Consider the following 19,779-nt stretch of genomic DNA (forward strand, 5'->3'; position numbering starts at 1 on the left):
TAAATGCATTCCTTGTGTTCACTATTTGAGAAGAAACAGGAAGTTGATGAAAATATCTCAGTTTTTCAGTGGCCTGGTGTAGTGACTTAGCTTTGGGACTACTTTAGTTCCATTTGAATAGCCTTTCCATGTCTGGGAAACTTCTCACCTGTGAGCCCCATCTTTGTAAAATAGAAGCAGAGAGCTTGTTTTCCAGCTGGGGAGTGGCGTGTAACCTGGGCCCAGTATCTAGGGCCACTGGTCAGAGTGGACGAAGTGGGGCACAAGAGAAGAATTTTTACCTGTGAGCACCTCACCGCAAGCCCAGTGGGACCTGTGCCTATCCTGTATTCACACAGCAAATACCTGCTTCATACGGCTGTCTGCCAAGGTGCTGTTCTAAGCCTTCGGAGCACCCGAGCAAAGTGTCCACATAGGACTGACACACTCTAGGAGGGAACAGCTATTGAGGCAGGAGGAATACAGGAGTGGTTGCCTGAATGGCAAATGAACAAAGAGGGCGGAAGAGGCAGTGATCGGTTACCAAATGCTGCACTGGATTAATCCTGGAGATGCTTAGTGGCCTTGACAGTGGGAGTGTGGGTAGAGTAGAGCAGGGGCAAAACCAGACTGGAAAGGGTTAAGAGGAAATAGTAAAAGAGCTGCAACTGGTGAGTATGGACAACTCCCTGAGAAGGGAGCTAAGAATGGAGTTAGTAGGTTGTTGGGAGATACGGAATTGAGAGAAGGATTTTTTTAAGTTGGGAGAAGTAGCAGCATGTTTTTTATGCTAAAGAGAATGTTCAGGAAAGATGAAAAACTGATGAGGTAGGAAAAGGGAGATAAACACTGGAGCAGTGTCCTACCCTTGAATAAGGGATGGAATGCAATCCATATGCGGAGGAATTAGCTTTAGATAAGAGCGTGAATAATTTCTCCATGGTTACAAGTGGGAATGCAGCATATAGGCACTTCTGCAATAACATGATAAATGTGCTCCTGAAATTTTTTCATTCTCAAATTCATGCACTAAAAATAACAGAATTTGTGGGGAAAATAGGGTTGGGGCAGGCCATTTCAAGCCTATTCAACTTTGCAACCTGCACATTAAAGAAAACACCAATTAACATAGTTTTTAAAAATAAGCTATATTCCTAATAAATAAATACATTAGTAAATAAAACATTTCGCCTTTCCCAGAACAAAGCAAAGGCAGCTTGTTACACTTGGTGGAAGGGGAGAAGTTGCTGAGTTACACAATAAGCAACTCCCAAGACAGAATGTGGCCCACTGAAGGGCATAATGTGAAGTACCTCATCGTCCTGCAGCTTGCACATTCAGCTCATTCCATTGGCATCCTTCACATTGGGCTGCTCTTACCTGGTGGCACCAAATATTCATGTGCTGGGGGGGAGCATCACTTAGGAACCAACCCAATGTTCACACTAGTGACATCATCCCTCGACTTAGTGATAATATTTGTGTTAGTGCCCATTCCAGAAACACTGTAGGACAGCTGGCAAGTGGGAGCAGCCGCTGGAGGGGGCTGGGTGTGGTGCTGGTAGACTGGGGGAGTTAGTACCCGGCTGAAGGCTTCAGTGTTCTCCATGAATAGTAACGTGCTAACTTCCCCAGTTCCTTAGTCTAGAGTTGGAATAGCTCCCTTAGCGACTATAGAACCCCCAGGAAGCTTCCAAACCACGGAGTAAGGGTGTCTGTTACAGGAGGGCCCCGGGCACACTCCCTGGGCTCCCCCTCCCACCACCAAGCGAAAGCAATACAGTATCTTTGCAGTAACTGCAGCTGTTGATACCACCAAGGAAAAGGAGGCACAGATGTTTGACAGAATTCTTTGGCATCTGAAGGCAACCTATGTCACCTCTGGGTTTGCTGCTCTGGCTCATTTATTTTGTTGGACACCTGGGCAAGAGACAGCCCTCCAGCTGGCCCAGGCCCCCTGTGAGCAGCTCTGCATTTCTGCCCTTATGGCCCAGGAGATCTAACCGCTCAGAGCGTGTGAGGCTGACCTGGATGCTGTGGACAGCCTGCAGCGACTCCTAACAGAAGTACAATCATAGCCTCTTAGCTTTTGGAGCAAAGTCAAGCTCTCTTATACAAGTCATTATTCTCATTTCAGAAATAACTCTTGGCTTGCTACTGAGGGCTTGACCACAGGACACCCCACAAGCTTGACCATGTGACCTAAACGGCCCATCTTGAACTGGGAGTGATCTGACCCACCATGCCAGAGTTCAGTGGGCCCAGCCCAGCAGCACACACCTCATCAGGCCGAGGTGCCACACCGCCTCCCTCCCTCACCACTGTGGTCCCATGAGGCATTCCCAATGAGCAGCCCACCAAAATGGAAAAAAGTCAAATCTGGTTTACCAATGACTCTGCAAGTTCAGCATGCACCTGCTGGAATTTCACTGCTGGGGCATTTCAGCCCTACTTAGGGTCAAGGGACAGTAGGAAGAAAAACCCTCCCAGGGAGCAAGACCTGGAATGGCACCTGGAAGGAGAGATGGCCTGTGAGGCAGATGCTCACCATGTCATGGGCAGGAGCTACCAGTTTGAGGACTGTCAGTGACATGAAAGGAGGTGTGGGGAAGAGGAATATGGATGGACGTCTCAGAACAGGTCCCAGGATGGGAGAACATTTGTGTCCCGCTGGGGTGGCCAGGAGTCCCCACTGTGGAGAAGGTCCTAAGTATGCTGGGGGAAGATGGCCCTCCTGGTGCCTTCCCCATCCCCAGCCACCCCTGCTCAGAGGCCTCACGGACAAAGTAGCCATGGCTTCAGGGATACAGATAACGCACTGGCCCGACAAGACTTCTCACCAAGGCTGGTATGCCTGTTGTCACAGCTGATTGATTTTCATCAGCAGTGACCGACCCTGACACATGTTACAACCACATCCAGGAGAGGCATTATCATAGTGACCTTTCCTTTGGGAAGAGGGCAGTAGTTTCTCCTCAGTGGAGTAACTACTCATTCTGGATTTGGATATTCAGGCCAGCAGCAACTTTCACAGACTTAACTGGCCACTGTGCTTCTCAGAGTTCAGTTAGAGTGCAGTGAGTGAGACAATAGACCTGTGCTCACAGGGTATCTAGTCTTACCATGTCCCCCATCACCTGATACAGAAGGCCTATGGCATGGTGGACCAGCCTATTGAACACCCAATTACTGTGCCAGCAGAGACAGAATCAGAGGGTGAGATGCCTTCCTACAGGCTGCTATGAACCAGTGAACAATAGATGGTGCTCTTTCTCCCAGCGTCAGAATAAAGGGCCAATGGGTGAAAGTGGGAGGGATACCGGTTACCAGCCAAAGCACCTCTAATTAAGCAGGCATCGGCAGCAGGAGCCTCTGGCCTCAGGGGTTAGCAGAGATGGAGGGCAGGACTGCAAGCTGCATGTGGGTGCCCTGCAGAGGCTGCAATGGAGCAACAGTCCCGTCCTATGGTTTTGATGGTGTTGCTGGCTGTATTGTCACCCAGACTAATATTATGGCCCTCTTAAAACACCTTAATATATTTGTAATAAGCTCCTTTTATGCTAAACTACTTAGAGTAGCTTCTATTGATGGCAGCTGGGAACCCTGTCCCACATACCTACATTACTGAAACACATTCCTGTGGTCCAGGCACAACCTCGCTCATTCTCAGTGGAGCACTCCCCTGTTTCCCATTTTCCTTTCTGCCATATTGTCCAGGTCTCAATTTCATATTTTTTGCAGCACCCCGCTCCCCACAGAATTACTTTTAATATTTCAGCCCCTCAAAGATTTTGAACAATACAGCCTTTTTCATTCTATGCCTTACTTGCATCTTTATAAGATAAAAAAAAATGTGTGAGGATGGACATCTTTGCATATATAACCAGAAGCAGCAAATGGCTGTTAGAAAAATGCTTCACTGACTTGAATGATGGTGGAGGAGACCATAGAGGCAGTGGTTCTAATTAGTGTACTTTGCAGAAGTAAATCATGGTTTCAATTTCTGCTAAACTATCTTTACTATCAAATGCATAACACAATAAAGCTTTTGAGAATTTTCCAAAATTTGAGGATGTCTTCAAGTTGGAGTATTTTATGGTAGTTTTTTTTCCTTTGGCACAGGATGTGTCACACAAGAACAATGATTATTTCTTAAATGAAATTGAATGGGTTCCTGTTAGAAAGGAAGAAAAAAATGCTTGTGGATCTGAGGCCAGTAAATCAAAGGGACACTCAGAGCCATGCCAGAGACAGACAGCTGTCAGGAGAGACACCTACTTCCTACATAACCTAGAAAGCTAACTCCCATCAGGGATTCAAAATTCATTGATTTTTCAAGAAGACCAGCTCACTTAGATACAGGTAAATATGATTGCTTAAGGAGCTGTGTAAGAAAGCCTTCAGATTAAAATTAGGTGAGAGGGAAGTTCCTCACAGAGAAATCCTGGTAATTAAGAAGTTTCAAGTGAACATTTTTGCACACGTTATACCCCCACTATTTCCCCGTATTGTCTGTAGCCTTCTCAGTTCTCTTATTCTTTTACTCATTTGTTTATTCCTTCATTTATTCAGGTATTAAGCTCAGTGACTGCTATTTCCTGAATACTTGGTATGTGTCAGGCGCTGGGCATGCTCCTTGGTAAACTGGCCTTGCCTGAGATGCTGCTATGACAGTCCTCTGGAAAGAAAGGTAAGCAGCCGGCCAGAAGTCCAAATTTATGAGAGAGAGGATTTTCCCTCACCGCTGGAAATGGGGGGATGAAATTACTCTCAGGAAAAGCTTGACAGAGAGAGAAAGATGAACAGAGTCCAGGAAAATAATCTGAGAGTGAAAAGTAATGGATTTGTGGGGAGTTTAAAGACATGACTGAAAACTTGCCTAGGTACAGGAAAAGGGCAGCTCTGTCTTTTAGTTAAACTCCATGAATTTGTGATAGTCAAGAGATCAGGAGATTTGAAGTAGAATTGCCAACTGAATGCCGCAATCATTTACCGTTGCCATTTTCATCAGGTTCCTTCACTGAGTAACTGCCTCCTCAGGGGTGGAACAAATGAGAGCAATCACTCCAGGTCCCCTTGCTGCCTGCCGCCCTCACTCTTACTCATTGTTTCTACACTGAGTGGTCACCCTTCTGGCTGCTCTTTTGTGATTGATGCCCATGATATGTCTACACTATTGAGATTGAGTTCACCTTGGAAGAGTAGGCATATTAGCCATGTGTTTTGCTTCATGCCCCAAGTCCCAATACTGGCCTCTGGGTATTAACATGGAACCAAGGAAAATTAATTCACTAAACCAGAGAGTCTGTGTTTTTGTTTTCATTTAAGTGAGGTTATATTATTCTCCTGTTCAAAAACCCTTCAATGACTTTCAATTTTACTCTGTATAAAACCCAAAGTCTTGATCCAGCCCCTGTACACCTCTAACAGCATCGGTAGCATGCTCTCTTTCATTCTGCTCCCTGATTGACCCTGGAATATGCAAAGCTCACCCCCATCTCAGGCCTTTATACTTACTGTCCCCTCTCCCTGGACATTTCCCCACAAACCTATTCTGGCTCAGGCTGTCTGTTCAAGTGTCACCTTATTAGCAAGGCCTCCCTGGCCTCCCTATCTAAAGGAGCCACCACCTCAACTTCACACTCTATTCTGCCTGTCCCCATTTCTCTTCAGAGCACCTATTCCCAGGATAAATGACATACTTGCTCACTGTCTCTCTTGGCCATTCTGGTGAGAGCTCCTGAGGGGAGTAGCTTTGTAGACTTGCTCTGGCACAGAATAGGCACTCAATACAGATCAGATAAACCAATGACCACATGCAAGTTACTCTTCGTGGCCATCTGCCAACCAAGTGAGCAGAGCCAGAAAGTCCCAGGATGCTAAACCGAATTCCCTCTTGCTTTGACCCAGCATGCATTCCAGTGTCACAAAGGAAAAAACAAAACATGTTCCACCATTATTCCTTGAAGGAAGACTTTTCTTTTTTTCCTTCATGACACTGAGATATATGGAATCATGCAACACAGAAGCAACTGCTCAATCGTTCCTATGTAAGAGCTTGACATTTTCTGTGACACCCTTCTTGATTATGTAGGCGTATCACAGACCCACTGACTGATTGCTTTAAGAAATAATGAAATTTCATCTTAACCCATTGCATTCTTCACTCATCTGGCTCCTGCAGTAACTGGTATTGTTTTGACAAGGTTGGGAGGGAGAAGAGGGCATTACCCATGTCCCCCTGGCGCAGCTCCACGTGGACCTTTGCCCCTCAGCCCGCCTCACTCTGTGCTCCCACATCTTCCCTCACACTCCAGTTCTCTTAGAAACCTTCCCCATTCCTGTGAACATTCTTTATACTGTTACTTTATTTGAATCAATACTGCATTAATCACTCGTGTTATCTCCCCCAGATTACCTTTCACAGCTGGTTTGGTTTCAATTCCGGAGTCCATTTTATTTGAGAAACATGTTGGCGTGATAGTGATTTACTGTAGTCATAGCACAGGCAGAGAAAGCTGAGGCTAACGCTCCATCGACATGTTTGCAGAAATACTTATACTTACTCAGATATGTCAACCCCGAAACCTCATCAGCTCATTTACTGGGATTTAGAGAGACTGGCTGAGATCTTGGATTAATGCTCAGAGTGTCAGTTTCTCTATTGTCCACAGCGGTGCCAGTCAGAGTCTTCATATACCTCCCAAAGCTAAAGTTTTGTTTTGTTTTGTTTTGAAGTCACTGCACAGCGACCAACCTCTCAAAAAGAAAAATTAAAATGAAGTACTTTGATGAGTAATAAAAGACTTGGAAAATCTCCTTGTAGTGATTGAACATCAGATGGTTTTATTTTATTGTTTGTATAATTTACATGCTATGTTTTTAAAATTAGTTCACATTAAAAATAATTAGTTCACATTCAACCTGAATAAAGAAAATAACAGTTTTAGAGGTGTTCAAGGTATTTCCTGAGCTTCTCAAATGTGTGGTTTATTGTCATTATCCTTGGAAAGGCTATCAGCTCATGAATGTCGCCAGAAGTCCGGAAGAGATGGTTGACTTTCAGAACCACACAGCCAGTCACAAAAGAAGGACTCAAGGCATGAGTCTCTAAGTTCCTGTCCTATCTCTAACCACAAAACTATGTAGCCTCCTTTTTTGAGTAATTGCTTTCATTTAATAATTTTTAAAAAGCCATCAGGGATGCTTTCACAGGACAAAATAAGGAGGAGCTTCCCACCTAAATATTAATGTTTGAACAGCCTTGGTGACATAGGGATTTCTCAAAATCTTTTCTGGGGGCAGTTCCAAGAAAGTAATTAAAATTGCTGTCATACCTTTAGGCTACTGCAGAGGACAGGGTCTCCTGAAGGTCAATCATGTGAGGAGATGTTCTGTGCTTTTAAAAATAGGTCTGGCATTCTTTATGAATTACAAAGGACAGTGTGAGCTCTGGTTTAGAAATACAGCAGCTCGATTAAAAACTGCAGAGGAGTAACTTCCAAGGGGAACCATGAAAAACATGGGGGAATGTGAATCTGTCTAGATGTATAAAATTTGGGGAAATAAACTCAGATATGGCTAAAAATGCACTATTGTTGTTTGTGCTGGGTCTCGGGTGGGTGATGGGAATGCCACATAAGAAAGTGGAAAGAATAATGACTTTGGAGTGAGCAGGCCAGAATCTAAGCTTGACTCTGTACCTTAGGGAAGGTTATTTGACCTCTATGAGTCTGATTTTCTCCATTCATAAATTAGGGGCAATAATATTATAATAAGCTTTGTAAAGGGCCTGGCCTGGAACATTCACTAAGGAAACGCTGACTCAGTCCTTTTAGCATCTCAGACACAGTTTGGAAGAAGACTTTGAGAATCAGAGCTTTCTTTTCCACTTATTTATTTACGTCTGACATTTACAAGAATATAGGAGACCTAAGAATTAACAGGAATGGGACTCCAGCACCATCCTCTTAGAATCAAGTACTTTGAAAGAGAGAGATGATTTTTGAGCCCTCAGTAGAGTCTAAAACTAACAAATGGAAAAAGCAGGGCTTAGGGAGAAATGAAAAAACCTCAACAATTTATGCAGGTCTCTAGGTTTTGCATTCTTATGCTTAACAGTTTCAACTGGTATGATGAGAAGTGATGTGTTTTACGTGTGGGGAATGAGTATGAAGACCACTGAAGCCACAGCTGAGTAAAGTTCAGCTCAGTAAAGCAAGTTCCTAAAGCAAGTATTTATATGCTCATCAAAGTCAACACAACTGACAGGCAATGCCAAGAGGATAAAAGTAAAAGGTGTTTTACGATTCAAGAACTCAGTGTTCGGAGTTGACAACTGTCTGTGATTGTGAGGCACCTGTTGTGTCCTAGGAGCATAGTCAATGGAGTCCTAGGCCCTACTTCTCAGGATGTAACGGAGCCTCCATGAACCCCTGCTCTCACAAGGCTTCTGTGTACTTTCCAGAATTCCTAGAGAATGTCACTCCACACCAATGCAGATATTGAGGGAATTTACCTCTACGGGCCTGTGTAGAGTTGGGACATTTCCTAAAGAACCTGAGAGTGCAGTTCATCCATCCTCACAGCCCATGCTCAAGGCGTCATCAGAATCTAGGCCACCCAAAATGAGCAGGTCACTGGGCATTTGTGAGTATCTGCCATGCCAGCCCAAAGGCATGATGGGGGCTTAATGAAAGCAGGTCAATAGTCCAGCAGGTGTGATTTCAGCTGGGGGTGGCCAGCATGTGACATCTGCCTTTCCCATTCACTCACAACCACTTCATTCTTTCTCCTTGTGGCTGGACTGAAATCTTCCCAGCTACCACTAATTGATCAAGTTCACATGCAAACTGAATCCTATTTGCAACCTTGGCACATTGAGGTCATTGGACCACATTATCCACATACAGCTTTTTAATCCTGGGCCCCACTCAGTTAAGGATAAATGCCTCCTATATGACACTGGGTTTACCATGAAACTTAGTATTGTTTTTCTTTTTTCCTTTTTTTCAAATTATGCTTATCTCCTTTTTGACACAGAAACCATAATTTCCTTAGTAAATAACCTAACTCTAAGTATTGCTTAGTTGTCATCCTTGATAACATCCCTTCCTTTTTCCCTCTCCATCCAATTTACCATCAAGTCTTGTCAATCCCATCTTTAAAATATCCATGCCACCTTCTCTTCACCTTCCTGGCTACCCTCTCTGTCCAGGTCCACAGTGTCACCCAGACCCCACAGCACCCTCCTCCTCAGCTGGCTTCTCTTCCTCGTCTCTGCTCCTCCCAATCCTTTCTTCATCCAGCGGCAACACTGATAATTTTGAAGTGGAAACCAGATCACATCATTGTCCTTCCTTAAATGCTTCCATCGCTTTCCGTAGCCAGGATGAGTCCTGCCTCCATACCGCAGCCAGAGAGGCTCGGCCTATCCCAGCAGTCCCACCAGCACCACTGGCCCCTGGCTCTTGCCACTCCAGCCTCAGTCTTCTCTTGGCTCCTGTCTGCAGAGGTCCCTGCACAGCCCGAGGCCTTCTACACAGCAGGCAGTATTTTACAGTAGATGATGATAGAGACAGAAAGTATCTTATTTTATAGCCAACCAATTTGTTTTCCTCTAACCGAGGCTACAAAAAGACATATTCTGATAGGCTTTAAACAATTAGAAATCTTGCTTTGAAGGCTGGCAAAACATAGGTTGTATCCAGAGAGGAAGTATTTTGGATAACCATATTCCCAGTACACAGTGGGGTGGCCTGTGCCTCTCCAAGCATTTGTGGTTGTCCTGCAGCCAGGAGAAATTCCTCCCCTTCCTGCCAAGGGACAGGGCCCCAAAGAAATTCAAATAATGCAATTCAACAGGGTTCTTGGTCAGAAGAGCTATTTGCATTCAAAGGATGTGATTTTTGAAGCATTCCTTTCAGAATTCCAATTAGAGATTTAAAACATCCCCACACATAAATGGGAAAGCTTTAAATTGAGGTGTAGAGCCATATTAAGGTTACTAACTTAATACTGTTTGAACCATCAAATAAATGTTCCATCATACTTAGTTCACAAGACATTTCAAGTTATATCTGGGTTAGTCTGGGTTAATAGTCCCTTTAATTTTTCTAATGAAGCTTACTTGCTTGCCAAGCTATATTCTCATTCCATTTAGCCTATTACACTACTGCACATTTTTTTATGGGCTTCCTAAAGTGAGTGCTAAAGGAGTCAGTACTGTCCAGGGAAAATGAGAGCTTATCTTTGTGACTCTGAATTCATGCATTTATTCCACAAAGATTTATGAGCATCTATTATTATGTTCCGGGGCAAAGTACTGGAGACAAAGCACGAACAAGACACGGTTTCCACCTTGCAAGAGTCTCTGATCCAGTTAGCAGTGAACAGGTGATTAGCATACAGAGGGTCACTGGTGAGGACCAGGGTTCGAGCAGTGCAGCATGTTCAAGGCAGGCTTCCAGGAGTGTTATGCTGAAGCTGAGACACAAGGAAAAGTCAGTGTGAGCCAGGCAGAGTGTGAGTGGGCATCCCCAGCAAGGAAATAGCCTGAGCAGAGATCTGGAAGGAGTGACCAGGCAACATTAGCATCCCACATGCACTGGCCTCCACTGTGGAGTTTATCTGGACCCTGTGGCCTTCTGAGTTTCCAGGATCCCAGGTTCCTCTTCATTCCTAGCTCAGCTAACCTTAGGAACCCAGGAACCCAGGTTCCTTAGCTCAGATAACTGAGGCATACCTTTGTCATTCTCAGATTTAAGTTTCAAATGGGAAATCTTTGAAGGCAACTTCCCCCTCCACCCCAAAAAGTCAGCAATGTGTCTTTTATGTTACTGAAGAGAGATTCAAATAAGAATGATATGAAGTGAAATGGACAACCAATGAAAATATAATTCAAAAGAAATTTATTTTAATAACTGTTTTGAATTATTTTAATCCTGGATTTATTAAGTCACTTTGGGTTTGAAAGGGTAACTAACTTTTTACTTGTATTTTACTGCATTTTACTAGAGTGAGCTTCAGAAGGGCAAGAACCTTGTCTATTTTGCCTGGTTAATGTTTCCCAAGTGCCTAGAATAGGCAGCACATTGTTTCCCAAGGGCCCCAGTATTCCTGAATGCCCCCGCATAGTGCTTAGACTATAGTAGGCATTCAATAAATATTTGGTGAAAGATATAATGACTTTTATGGAGGAATTACATTCTGTGTTAAGTTTCCTACATCCTAAACTCTTGACTATCAAGGGTCCGTGGGAGATGGTGGGATTCCTTCAGAGTGGGCAGCAATGGCTCTAACATTGCAAATAAGCCAAGGACAATTAAATGGTGGGGTGGGGGGTTGGGCCTATGGTTATCTCATCCAGGTCTTGGGTAAAGCTGTCTTTTTTGTAAATGTTGCCTCTATATGGCAGATGGACATGACTCTAGGTCTACAATATCAGGTGTGCTGTAAATTCACTTACTTTCTATTCAAAGTCCTGTCTTACAAGACTGGGGGGAAGTTGCCTTCAGTCATTACTGGGGACACACACACACAGTTGTGCCCATGACCCTGGGCCTTCCAAAGGGCAGACTGGCTACCACTGAGAAGCCCATTTTTCCAGGGCTTGGTGCCTCCCAATGCTGCTATTCTGAAACCCTGACTGAGTATGGGATCCACTGTGCCACGGGCCCCAGTATCCCTGTGTGCCCCACAGCCATCCTCTCTGAGGTCCTGGTACCTTCAGTGAGTTGCAGCCCAGCTAATCATGTGATTGTCATCCAGTCATGTTTCCAGTCTCCGGGATGCCCTTGAGCACTTCTGGCCCTTGAAGTCAGTGCTCTGGCCTTTGCTCCCTTCTGGACCCACTGCAGTCTCACTTCAGTGAACTCAGCCACTCCTGCTTTCTGCCCTGCAAAAAATCTCTGAGACAAGGAACTACAGTCTGGTTGCAGGCATGCAACTAGAAGTAGGACAGAAGGGACACAGGATGAACAAACACATGGTCTCAACAAGTTATTCTGCCTCCTACAGTACTGTGTGTCCATGTCAATCATTCCTCATGCACAAGGCAATTAAGAAAACACCCTTACGAGAAGCCCAAGGACTGGGGGCCAAATGCCCAACTTTGGCAAAATTTGCTACACTTCCATGAGAGAAAGCGAAGGGCCTTGGGCACCGGTGCTCCTTGCTCTGAGTTCTCTTTGGCTGGAAAGCAGGAAGGCTCTATTCTTGCCAGCACATGTTTGAATCCTAAATGAACTCCCCTGGCTGCTGGGCAAATCTTTCTGGTACATGAACCCTTCAACCTTCTGTCACTCTGAGGCTTTTTTCCATTCTCACCTCAAACCCCTAAGAAGCTTCTCAGAAACTTCAAAAGTCACTCACTCAGACACTGCTTTGGTGGCTGGAATATAAATGCTCACGAGTCTTGACATTTAATACAGGAATCTTTAAAGAAGACTTCAAAGAAACAGCTCTCCTGCTTTGAGAATTTCCCACATAAGTAATAAATGAGAATAATTCCCCTTTCTATGGGTCTCTGATCTCATCCAGAGGTACAGGTTTATTAAACAGGCCTGAGAGATTGCTAGGGAATATACCCACAGGCCTCAGCAAGAGCTTGTGTGGCCACCAGGACCAGCTGACTCTTCCTAAAGGACTGGTGACAAAATGTGGACAATCACTTGGTGATCAGGCTTTATTTGAGGGGATGGGGGTAGATTATCATTATCCTTTTATGAGTACCAAGTCAGTTTTTATAGCAAAGCAAGTATCTTTTATAGAATTAAATTCTGAAACAGTGTCTTATTTCTGGATCTGGCATCTTCTCCTATTTTACAGAACATCTTTATCACATGTTGTGTGTAGAATACAGAATAATACTGGAGTTAAAAGGAAAAGCTTCAAAGTTAGCTAATGCCCACTCTTGCATTTAAAGATAATGGAACACAATGAAAGGATTTTAACATTTGTCCTATACCCACACATAGGAAGAGGCTTGAGAAAAATAAAGCAAATGTTCTGAGTCTGATCCTCAGCTTCCTTATCAGTAAAATAGGAAAAATAGTACCTACCTCATAGAGCTTTTGGAGAGTATTAAATAAAACATACCTGGAAAAAACATAGCCCAGTTATTGGCACACAGTAAGTGCTAAATAAATGTTAGCAACTAAGGAGATTACTGCATTTCTTGCTCAACACAGTGGCTCTCAATCCCAGCTGTACATCAGAAGTTTCTGGATGTTTTTTCAAAACTACTCAAGCCTAGGCCCAGCTTCAGACATTCTGAGTCGATTGGTCTGGGGTGGGGCCCAGTTTAGGTACAGTTGAAGAATTCACCAGGATTCTAATGTTCAGCCAAGGTCAAAACCCCTGGCCTAGGAGGTCCAGGGACAAGGGCAGAGACCATGTATTCTTAGTACTGGCTAGATACCAGGCAGATGGTAAAGGGGAATGGAGCAGGGGTTTGTGGGGGAGCGATGGGCACGGAAAAATCTTATAATACTATGGCAAGGTCTTAAAAGATGTTTGAAAAATATCTTTTGTCAATAGCAATTGTGTGGTTGCTACAAAAGATAAATAATAATGACCAACCTAATTGAAATGAAGCAATTAGTAAGGCTGAATAAGAACCTTATTAAAACAATAGAGTTCTCATCTGCCCATATGACTAAGGAGACCTGTTACCACAGCTGAAAGACAGGAAAATACACACCGATTAACAAGGGGCAGTCATTTAATGCAGAAATCCATTAACATAAAGAGACAGAGGTTGAACAACAGATAGGACTCCAAACAATACTGCATAGTGTCATAGATTAGCTCTTACACGGTTGATCTGTTTTTCTAATCATTTTGATTCCAGTACAAAAACAGAGAAGGGACTTCCAAAAAAAGGCAACAGAAGAAGAATCTTCCTGTGACAAGGAACATCCACAAGTAATGCACAAATATTTGGTGCTGACACAACAAAGACACCATTCAGGACAAGTTCCAAAGATGCTGCATTAAAATCTAACAAGCATGGTACAATGACAAGAAAATTATTCTTGCTTTGTTAGGAATCCTTTTGCAAATAGAAATGACTCTCAGGTAATTGTTATTTACAAACTTTCTGAAATAATGGCATCATACAAATTTTTCCATTGCAATTTCCTTTTTTCCTAAACCTAGAAATGTTCCATGGCACTGCTCCCTCAGTCTCACAGTCAAAGCATAAATAGTCATTAAAGCACTTGAATCCACAGTAGTCTTGTCCTTATAAAGGTCTGGAGGTTTTGCATGATTTTATATCCGTCATCCAGAAAGGGCTGGCAGGCAACAGGTTGGAATGTAAAAGACTGTCTTGTGCTTGGGATCCTGACTCAAACTCGGCTCTGTTTCCCTCAGGAGTCATCTGCGCTGTGGACTGGTCACCGAGAAGTGGCCTTGAATGCAGACAGTCATACTGTAGAGTCCCTGCCAGACTTTAGATGTGCAATCTTGGTCCGGCTAATGAACGGATAAGCAATGCAGAGACCTCCAGCTGCCACAATAAAGCCTAAACTGCACCAGGCACAAAAGATGGACCAGCTGTAGCCGTGTTCCACATCATCAGGCAGGCTGTAAATTAGTTTCGGGAGCCGGTTCAAATCATATGAGATACTGGCAGCATAAGTGCAGAGGGAAATGGTGCAAAATATCCCTATAAATAATACAAAAAGAACAGAATAATTGGTTACAGTTGGCCTGCTACAAGGCAAATGCCAGACAGGCCTTTGTGAAAATCAGATCAACCAATGAAGCGATCACTCCAAAATTAATCAAGGATCTATAATTCTTTCACTTGAATTACTTCATTCAACAAACACTAGCAAAACCTTGACATGCCAGACCGTATGCAAGGTATTGGAGATAACTTGGGCAAGAGCACAGAGGAAAATTCTGATAATTGGAACTATTCACAATTTCTTGAATGGTAGATATATTTCTTTTTCAATTACCATTATCATTAGTATTTATCATGTTGCCTGCAAATAATATTTTAAATGAGTTTTGCAAGTACTAAATCATATTTTAAGGCACAAAGCCTGGCACATACTAGGACCTCAACAAATCATTATGCAGTTTTTAAAATGTTTTTTGTGATGAATGAGTAAGAGCTTTTAAATAATATAAATTAAATCCAGGAAGTTGGAATAGATGTGAAATAGCTGAGTAAGGAGGTCATATACTTCACCCACTTAGAATGTGGGTGATTTGGGTGACATAAAGAAAATGGACAGACCCCAAATTTTACTTTTTTCTATCAACACATGTATGTATAACTGTCCTTCCAAGACACTAAAATCAGGAGTCTGATACAAATGTTCAACACACAGGATTTTTAGTACTCAGATGCTGCTCCAAGGATGTAGAGGCTTCTTTCTACCACAGTGGACCCCAAGGATGCTCCTTTTGGATGGGCGGGAGGTCAGAATGAGGCAGTTGCTTAGCTGATGACAGAGAATGAAAACAGAAACTGACACCCAGTGAAGTATGGGAGTGTCCCTGTTCTGTTTCAAGTCCTATACATTTCTTTGCTTGATCCCTGTGTGCAATGGGGGTTGCATCTATTTGCTGGAAAAATTGCTTTAGTAATCTGAGGGATATATTCAGCATCTCCATACGAAAACAAGACTCAGATTTGAGGACTGACAAGAGATGGCTGAAAGTAACGAAATCCCCCTCCCCTTTTTGATAGAGCTTTGGGGATCAGAAACACTAGCAGAAAAATAAACTCAAAGCAGGCAATATTTGGAATGAAATAAGGTTCATCTTAATGTCATTTTTTTAAGTGCTAGAAGTCTGGCTGTACTTGAAAACTAATGGTACATTGCCTGAATCCTTTTGCAAATGTGCCTTAAGAAAAGGAATGTTTTAAATTAAAAAGGACACTTGATCTGAGATAATTTGATAATTCCTACCTTTTGCCTAATTCTGTTTTTAAACTAAAGTGATTCTGTTTTTCTAAAAAGGATAAAGTCTTATCTTCTGGCTTCTTGCTTCAGCAAACATCACTTTGAGTTCAAAGAAAGATCCTGATGGGAATAATTCTTTCAGAATGGAATGGATCAGTCAGAAAAGAATACTGCTTTTTTTCCAACCTTGCGAAGAGCAATTGTTCTTACTTCCACATGAATGTTTTCACTGGCACCAAAACAAAGACAGTGTTTATATATAACAAGGTCTTTCTAATGAATGGTGATAATACAACATTAAGGCAGCCAGAAAAAAATTGATCTCTGGAGTATCAACAGGTAAAATATAATAATAGAACAATGACCAATTCACGGGAAAAACAACTCTATTCTTTATTTAACTGTCTGCACACAGCTGGATACCTAAACCCAAGGCTTTTTCTAAGTAACATAGTTTTAATGGCCTCTGAAAACTTGACTTCAACCTAAGACTTTTAAGCATCCTTTCATGTCCAAATGCACTTGATTGAAGAGCAGGAAATGTATATTCTGGTCCCAGACCTACAAATATCACTGTGTGACCTTGAAATTGCCTGACCTCTCTGAACCTTAATTTTTTCATCTGGGAAAACAATAGGGGACTTGGTTGCTGAAGTCTGTGATAATGTCAAATGTCTGTGATTCTGATATTCCAAAACAAGACAGGGAGCAACAACACTGCCCCAAACTTCCTAGTGAATCTAGTACTCAGTGTTATGCAACTAAATAAAAAATAGAGTGCCAGGGATTTTTCTTCTGTACATACTCTTTTTGATTTTATACTACACATTGATTTTATTAGCACCTTTCTCCTACCAACTTCATAAAATTGCTTTTGTTGTAGTGAATTTTAGCATAACACCACCAGTTCACATTGAATAGAAATGCCAGAAAGCAGAAACTCCCTAAAGTTAAGTCAGTGGTCCCCCATGGGCAGAAGTCTGAGACTTCATATCATGTCTTTAGCTACTGATCTCACCTTGGATCCATTTTGCATTGCAAACCTGATTGCTCCTTTGTCTTATTCTTATCACTTATGTGCATTTATTTTTTTGTGAAATATTATATGCATCTGTGTGCCACTTAAGTTCTTTTGAAATAGGGCACTCATTGAAACTTGCTGAAACCTGTTTTATTTTCTGCCTTAACTCATAGGGTTACTCTGAGCCCACAAATATGCCACCATTTGCCCTTCCCCCTCCCCATAAATGCTCCCAGGGGCTGCCTAATGACATCTTTCCCCCTTCCAAGATGCTTTTGAAGTTGTTCTGAGAGGAAAGCAAAGATAAACAACAGAACATATCTAAGAGTTCCTCCTTTTCAGACCCTCACCTCTCTAAAAAGTTTGCAAATATATAGCTGCCACCACTCTTCACAGAATATGCATGACTGTTCCTGAGTATCACAAGGAAATGCACTGGAGGAGACCATGAACTGTTTCCAGCTTTTCCAACAAGCTTTTGTAAGAGAGGCCTAGCCCATTCAAGAGACTGTAAAAAGGAAAGACAAAAAAAAGACCCTCCTAACTTCAAAGATACCAAGAAAAAATGTTTAAGTGATGAGAACATTTTTGTTGTAGCTGGATTATTAGTCTAAGGTCAGTTTGATACTATTTGAGTGCCATCCACATACCTTACAGTACTCATGTGTATTACTTAGCTCAGGCTGCAGTAACAAAGTACTACGGCCTGGTGTCTGAAACAACAGAAATTTATTTTCTCACAGTTCTAGAGGCTGGAAGTCTCAGATCAGGCTGCTCGCAGGGTTGGTTTCTTCCAAGGCCTCTCTCCCTGGTTTGTAGATGGAGCTCTTTTCCCTGTCTTCACACGGTGCTTCCTTTGTGGCTGTGTCCCAATTTTCCCTTCTTATAAGAACACCAGTCATATTACAGGATCGGCCCACCTAATGATCTCACTTTTCCCTTAATCATCTTGTTAAAGGCCCTGTCTCCAAATACAGTCACGTTCTGAGGTCCTGGGGGTTAGGACTTCAACATACAAATTTGGAGGGGATACAACTCAACCCTAACATCTTGTGTGTATGTGTGTGTACTCAACGTACAAAGTATATTTCTAGTCCTTTTATACGTCTTAGTGAGATTTTACTACCTTAAATATTGTTTAATCAGTTATTCAACAATTATTTATCAAGCATATCCCAGACCCAGTTCTGATTATCTTAGAGGTAGTTTACTGAGTTCTCGCTGGTCACAGAGAGATTTGAAACAGTTTGAAGTCGATGTGACTGGGAACCCCAAGTGTTCTTCCCATTCCACTTTCCACTGTGCATCTCAGGGGAGGACAGCAGAGACCTCCTAGACTTCCTCTAAGTTCCTCATGGAGTCTAGCAGAGCTGAGCACATGAAGTCAGTAAAACATATTGAATGAAACTGAGTTCTGCAATACACAGTTCTGTCACCCTAAAGAACCACTTCATCCCAAAGTACCCTTGTGGGAATTACCTATTTAGCAAGTCATTTCAGATACTGATGTATTTTTGTCAGTAGCAGTCTAGTTAATGAAAGGCCAGAGGTACGAAAAGATAAATAAGGTACCACCCCTGCATTCAGAAAGTTCAACATCTAATGGTCATTCTGAAAACTCATGGGGAGAGAGGTCCCCTCTCCATTCTTCTCCTGGGATTTCTCTTCCCTTTCACTTCTTCCCTGACCAGCGACCACTGAAACTCTTCAGCCCAGCTGGTGGCACCAGCAGAAAGAGGCTTTTGAGTCCCAAGGTTGGTCCTGACTATTGCTGGTAGCAGCTTCAAAAAAATGAATAATTGCTGGTTCTGAAAAGCCCTAAGCATGGCAATTTTTCTTATAAAATATTAAAAGGTTTTCTGCCAATACTCTTAATTGGAAGATACCAAATCACAGAATTACAAGGCTGGAGGGGATAGTTTCAGATCAGAACAGAAATAAATTTATGCTGTCATCCCAGATCATCAACCTAATTTCCCTCCCTAAAATCTGGTGGTGCCTGTGGCTCACTGGTAAGATGTAATTAGGGTCACTGGGCCCACTCTTTTGACTGTCCTCCTTTGATGTGCTTAAGAGGATAAAAGGAGTGAAAGTTACTTCATCCAGGTTAGCCTGCTTGATAAATAACATACTGCAACACCCAAAGGCATAAACATCGATTTTTTTTTCCCCACTCCGTCAAAAGATGGCCTGCCCATCATTCTGGTTTCTGCTCTTCCAGCCAAAATGCCTCATGCTACTTTTCACAGAGATTGCTCAAAAAGCCATTCCTAAGTTGTCTTCACTAAATGACTGTGCAGGACTAATAGAGACAAGTAAGACTTCAAGAAATAAAATAAAATAAAATAAAAGATCCACCATCTATAATTATTAAATCCAAAAAAAATCCAATCTTCTGAAAGATTGCAGTAATCTCATTAAATGGCAAAGCCTGACCTGATGTGACATAAGGCTTATAGTCCTTATTGATCCCAATCAGTGTGAATATTCATATGTTTTGTTGCAGAAATGTTAATGTATTTGATTTCAGACCCCGCTAAGGGTGTTAGATAACATAAGATATATGCACCATATTACCTTTCTAAAACAAAACTTTAAAATCTTGAATTCCAAAACATACCTGGCTCCAAGGGTTTCAAATAAAGTATTAGGAATCTGTAGTTTGAGGTCATAATCAATGGATAACCAGATAATTGATCTACTACAGCAGAGTTTTTTTTCATTTGAATACACTGAAGCAAAGGAGTGGATAACCAACAGTTGTTCAGTGTCCCTGAGCTTTGCTGGGGCAGCCTTGGAGCTATCTCCTTTTTATCTGCTATCACAACACTCACTGGAAGGCCCTACCTCAGA

General features: G+C 42.5%; 1 protein-coding gene across 4 annotated transcripts in view; it reads right to left on the bottom strand.

Annotated features, from left to right (window-relative positions):
• Nucleotides 1-13,684: 13,684 nt before the first annotated feature.
• Nucleotides 13,685-19,779, bottom strand: part of TMEM178A (transmembrane protein 178A) — a 53,378-nt gene continuing 47,283 nt past the window's right edge. For all 4 annotated transcript variants that reach the window (XM_073214102.1, XM_073214108.1, XM_073214100.1 and 1 more), the window contains one exon: nt 13,685-14,650. In XM_073214102.1, coding sequence (XP_073070203.1) covers nt 14,409-14,650 — 242 coding nt within the window. In that variant the 3' untranslated portion in view covers nt 13,685-14,408. The remainder of the gene's footprint in view (nt 14,651-19,779) is intronic.

Source organism: Manis javanica, chromosome 1, assembly GCF_040802235.1.
Source record: "Manis javanica isolate MJ-LG chromosome 1, MJ_LKY, whole genome shotgun sequence".
Taxonomy (NCBI): domain Eukaryota; kingdom Metazoa; phylum Chordata; class Mammalia; order Pholidota; family Manidae; genus Manis; species Manis javanica.